The 5,946-nt window shown below is 43.1% G+C and overlaps 1 protein-coding gene across 1 annotated transcript in view; it reads right to left on the minus strand.

The window, feature by feature from the left end:
- Positions 1-5,946, minus strand: part of znf407 (zinc finger protein 407) — a 253,669-nt gene that overhangs the window by 63,893 nt on the left and 183,830 nt on the right. The window contains exon 7 of the mRNA XM_037677291.1: positions 4,950-5,128. Coding sequence (XP_037533219.1) covers positions 4,950-5,128 — 179 coding nt within the window. The remainder of the gene's footprint in view (positions 1-4,949; positions 5,129-5,946) is intronic.

Genomic DNA, 5,946 nt, shown 5'->3' on the forward strand with positions numbered 1-5,946 from the left:
CACGGTGGCGCAACTGGTAGAGCTGCTGCCTCTCAGCGAGCAGGTCCTTGGTTCAAACCCCGGTCCAGGGGCCTTCTGGGTGGAGTTTGCATGCTCTCTCTGTGCATGCGTGGGTTTTCTCCGGGTACTCCGGTTTCCTCCCACAGTCCAAAAACATGCATGTTAGACTGATTGGTAACTCTAAATTGTCCCTAGGTGTGAATGAGAGCGTGAGTGGTTGTTTGTCTCATTTGTCTCTGTGTGGCCCTGTGATGGACTTGCGACCCGTCCAGGGTGTACCCCGCCCCTCGCACAGTGATTGCTGGACATGGGCACCAGCGACCCCCATGACCCAAAATGGAAGAAGCGGGTAAAGATAATGGATGGATATATATATACACTTTGACGTAACGAGCGCCGCAGTATGGTAGCAATGACGGGAGCTCAGCTTTGACTCACTCTTCTTTTGTTCCTGTTGTTTTTGTTTTAACTCTTTTTGTGCCAACACTGCACACCCACGCTACGGGTATGACTGCAACGCACTTCTGGAGTTTTGTGTGTCGCTGCCTTGCCATCATGCCATCATCAGTCTGTCATGGTGACCGTCTCCATGATCCACCATCTGCCTGCACGGGCCAAACTCTACAGAACAGTTCAGTTCCGCAAGGAAACCTTGGATGTTCTGTGTTTGCCGGACCCAGTTCTGGAGGGCAGTCGTTGTCATTGCCACAGTTGTTATTATCATCAAACCGCTAACCGAACCACACTGCTAACAATACCATGCAGCTCACGAGAACATGTTGCTAAGAGAACCGCACTGTCAACAGAACCACTCTGCTAACAGGACCGTGCTGCATGCATTTCACTTTTGGCAAGTTGTTTTTGTATTTCTGTTGTTGCATGCTTTGGTATTTCTTCTTCTTGTTTGTTTGGTGAGTCAAGATGGTTCTTCTGGTCCTGAGAATTTCATTGCATTGCTGACCTCGTGTTGATTCTGCATTTGACAAATAAACCTAACCTATGTGGTGGCCATCTTGAATTTTGACACAGCACCCTTATTTTCGATGGTGACCTTTCTTGCACCTACATGCAGCTACACCAAAATGGAAATCTGTACCATACTAATTTTTCAAGTTATCCAGTCAAGACAGACGGACGGAGGGAATTTCCAAGTTCCCTCTTTGGTCTGCGACGGGGGGACATCAATATTTAAAAATCAATAAAAATCAATATTTAAAGCAAAATTCTCACTATTCTTTACTTTTATAGTCATAGCTTGACAGTTTTCCTATAAAAAAATGTTTAGTTCTTTTTTTTTTGCTCCAACTAATCTCCTAAGGTGTAGGATAAAATAAAACAGTTGCTGCTGCTGTGACAACATCAGCACATTTCTCCATCCCTGTTCTTTAGATTTTTACATAAAATCTGAACAGATTATAGTATTTCATCATTATCCTTCATGCAGATGCAACATAAGGACGGTGACACGCGGACACAAGTTTATCACGAGTGCTGACGACTTCAAGTCCTCTCAGTGTTGTTGTTTTTTAATTGTGATGCATTGTGTGTCCCTCCAACACACACACATAAATAGGTGCCACATATAACACATTGTTATTAGAAACAGATGTTGATTTTTATCGCTGGTATCTATGGCTTCTTTCACAACGTCAACGCGGTGTCATATGCTTCGGGATAGCAGGACGCATTTGCATGACGTACACACCTGTCCTCCACGATCCGACACGCCGCTGCAACTTGATCCGCAAGTAAAACTCACAATGTTTCATTACGTGACAACAGAAGGTGAAGGCGAGGAGGGGTGGGCGGGGAGGCACAGAGATGCATAACTTAAGTAAAAGCCATCAGAACCCGTATTTGTTTACAGATTTGTTTAATAAAGAACAACCTATAAGCGAAGAAACGAATTTGCCTGTGGTTATATTGGAGTATTAAGATCATCACTTACGAGCCAGGCCACCCCTGGCCCTCCTCGCTGGCTATCCATCACACGTTATTATGGAAAATATAATCTGCATAAAGCAGCAACAATGCCTTGAAGAAGTTTAGTTTTCCATTTTCCCTTTTTAAGTAGTAAAAATCAGATTCTAAGTAGCTGTTAGCTAATTACAAAGCATGTGATCTCAATGCCCTTGAGGTGTAAAATTATAACCTCGCTTGTAAATTAGAAAAATGTTTCACAATTAAAGCATAAAGAAGCTCAGACCACATCTCACCTGTTTACGTTCCAGAGTTTTGGAGACAAATTTGACTTCGAAGCCGAGCGACCACAAGAAGAAAAAGAGCTGCAGCATCTAAAATGGTAAATGGACTGTACTTATATAGCACCATTCTATCTGATCAAAATACTCAAAGCACTTTACAACACAATATGTGCCCTCATTTAACTTCATACAGCACTCTACTAGATCTCTATAAAGACTAATCAGAGCTTTACCACATTCATACACCGATGGGACACGCATTGGATGCAACGATGGGTTCAGCGTCTTGCCAAGGGACACTTCAACATGTGAATGCTGGTGGAATCAAACCCCCAACTCTTTCAATGGAGGACGACTACTCTAACCACTCAGCCACAGCTGCCCCAAGTACTAGAGAAAAGTTTTATTTGAGGGGTTGTTTTCCAATGTTACAAAGCCCCGATGGACCTGTAGCACCACTGCTCCATCTATGGTGAGATCACACCTCCTTCTTGCATATCGCACATGGATCACAATTGTCATTACCGTTTTATTAGAACGTGTCCCGTCAGCAACGTTTTCCCCTCACGTATCTAACCTTCTTTCTTTTTCTCTTCTTTCTGCCCCTCATATCCTAATCATCATTCCCCTCCATCACTCTCTGGGTCTAATTCCCTCTCTTCCTTGGCTTGCAAAGGACCTCCGCTTTCATCCTTGAGAAGGGCTTTAATTCGAAGTGCGACGCTGAATAAAGAAAGGACGCGGGAGCGAGGACGAGACGAGGGGAAGAAGTGATTCGGAAAGACAGAACAGCGGCTGAGACGTTCGGGTGTCAATCAATCGGGTGCGAGGAGCTGCGAGGGCCCGCGACTGGGGTGCGTTTGATCTGTGTCTTTTAAAGGAGGAACAGCGGGAAAGGCCATCACAGACGATTTGCCTCTCGCTGATGGCCCCGGTGCCACTCTGACAGAGAGCAATCACAAGCAGGTTAATTCAACATCTACCTGCTTAATCTTTTTCCCCCATCGCCTTCTTTTGGTCTCGTTCTGTCGACTTAGATGAAGAGCTGCTCTTCCTGCTACAACCTCCACCTCACTTTTTACCTCCTTTTTCGAGGGGGAGATGAAGAATTGTTCAGAAGTGCAGTTTTACACTTCCTTTCAACTCACCTCAGACAGGTTAAGAGACGTTTATTTAGATGCCTCTATACGATACAGTTTTATTTAAATATTTGAAGCAAAAAAAGAAGAATATCAGCTGCATTTGAGGTGATTTCTTTTGCTGTCAGTCACTGGTTCCTGTCTGTAGTGTGGCGTGAGCTGAATACGTATTAGACATCCTGAAAATATGCCACTTAATTTGACTGAAAGAGGAGGAAGTGCTTCCTTCAGACGGCACGTTCTCTCCTGTGGCACAAGCCTGAATGAGCGAGGGGAACCAGACGTTACTGAGCACCACTGTTCTTTTCTGCGGTTTAACAAGTTAAACTTGGAGAAGGGCAAAAACACAAAAGATCTGCTTTCCTGAAGGTCAGTCGTGAGTAAGGACAAACAAAGGTGAGGGGAATTATGGGGGTAAAAAGGTAAATATAAAGTTAAAAATGTGCTTTGGTTAAAGGTGAGAGAAATTTAGAGAGGTGTTTTTAAAAAATACTCGATGGGAAAAAGGTCAAGCTGAGAGGTTAGGAGGTGGAAATAAAGGGAAACGAAAGAACAAGCTCAAATCTGACGACAGTAAAATACACCAGCTAAAGGCCGAATTCACAAATTTAAAACTAAACTTTTCAGAGTCGGAACAAGGGCACAACCCTTGCTTATTCAGTTCCAGGTGGAAACCCCCCCCCCCCCAACAATGGCATCACCAGAAAGCAACCGTGCTCCAGTGATGTCCTCGCCTGGCCTCTTTTCCACAGAGCTCCCCTCCAGCCCCGCTGTCTTTATGTAAGGTCAGAGGGATAACAGGATAAAGCTGTCCTCACTGCTCCGCTAAAGGACAGACACTCTACCGATTGGATTTGGAGGTCCTCAAGGACAAAGATGAACACCGGGACACAAAGGAACCCGATAGACGAAGAAAAAGATTTCCTCCGTCTCTGTGGCCTGAGCGACTGGCACGAACGACCAGACCAGCAATCTTTGAGAACAGCTTCTTTGTGGCCTGATAGCCTTCATCATCACTGGGTACCAAGACCTGATCCAACCACAAAACTGCACTCAATAGTCTGGACCATTGCACTGGAGTTGAACAAGAGACTTCAAGGGTCAACACCTTCTAAAAGCAAAAATAAAGAAAGACAGAGGATCTGTACTACTTCTATGAGTAATAATTAATAAAGAAAAGGAAATATCTTTTGTAGCACTCATTTTAGCAATTGAAGAAAACTGCTTAGATGAAGGAATAAGGTGAGACAGGTCAGAAAATACAGAAACAACAAAGAAGCTCAACAATATGACTAAAACATTGTGCAAATCCAGTTCTTGGTTATAGGCCGGTCAGTGAGTCTGAGAGGTTTGTAAAGACATTTTAAGGGTTCAAAAGTGACAAATAAAGTAAATAAATCGGTGTGTTTGTGTCTTTTCGTTCTTCTATCGAGCCCAGCTGACTCTGTCGTTTGTAGGTCAGCAGCTGAAACAAATCATCTGATATTTGAGGTTTTAAGTAAAAAAAAAAAAAAAACAGCAGGACTGAAACACATATTTTCATTTGAGCTTTGAAACTTCCAAAATGTCTGAATCAATCCTCAGCCTAGAAACAGCTAAACTTTACCTGCATGCAGGTAGGCGAGGTCTGGGTTCTCGATATCTGGGTGGCCCTCCTTCAGGTGGTTGCGAAACTCCATGGGAGAATTGGTGGCATAAATACACTTGGGGCAGTTGTACATCTTCACGCCATCGTGTTTCCCCGTGTGGAGAATGTGCTTCCGGATGTTCTCTGCACAATTGGACCTACGGGAGACAAAAAGAGACAAAAAGTATTCCTCTTTGGAACAAAGCTGGAGTTTCACATTGTTACCTTAAAGGAATGCACATCACCCGCTGCCTTTTACGGCAGATTTTAAACTAAGATCAGCTTTCATGTGGCATTGCAAGATTTTGTGCATTCGTAGTGTGAGTTGGATATAACCTTCAGCTACTACCACACCAAATATCAGCTCCGTATCTAAAATAATAGAGTAAAAGCCATTTTTGACTTTGTCAAGGTCACTTAGCAGCCAGTCTGAATCAAGTTGACACTAAAGCAGGGGTGTCCAAAGTCAGGTCCAGGGACCATTTGTGCCCCTTTGAGTGATTTTTTTTTTTTTGTGGCCCTGGCTGCCATTTGGAAACTGTATGATTTTTGACTTAAGAAGTTAATGCAGATAAGATACAGCAAATTATCAGGGTGATATTTTATACTTTAATTTTAACACAAACTTTTGAGTAACCCTTCATAAATCTGTAAATATAGTGAGGGTTTTACAAAAACAACAAAAATCAATAACTGATAGAAGGAAATTGCACTTTGTTAAAAATATATATATATATATTTCTTCTTCTTTTGGCTGCTCCCTTATTCAGGGGTCACCACAGCAAACTGAGTTGCATGAAAACTTAAAAAACTGTTAAAAGAATAAATAATTTACATACAATTTGACCATCCATCCATCCATCCTTCCATCCATCCATCCATCCATCCATCCATCCATCCATCCATCCTTCCATCCATCCATCCATCCTTCCATCCATCCATCCTTCCATCCATCCATCCATCCTTCCATCCATCC

Source organism: Nematolebias whitei, chromosome 5, assembly GCF_014905685.2.
Source record: "Nematolebias whitei isolate Nwh7 chromosome 5, NemWhi1, whole genome shotgun sequence".
In the NCBI taxonomy this organism is placed as follows: Eukaryota; Metazoa; Chordata; class Actinopteri; order Cyprinodontiformes; family Rivulidae; genus Nematolebias; species Nematolebias whitei.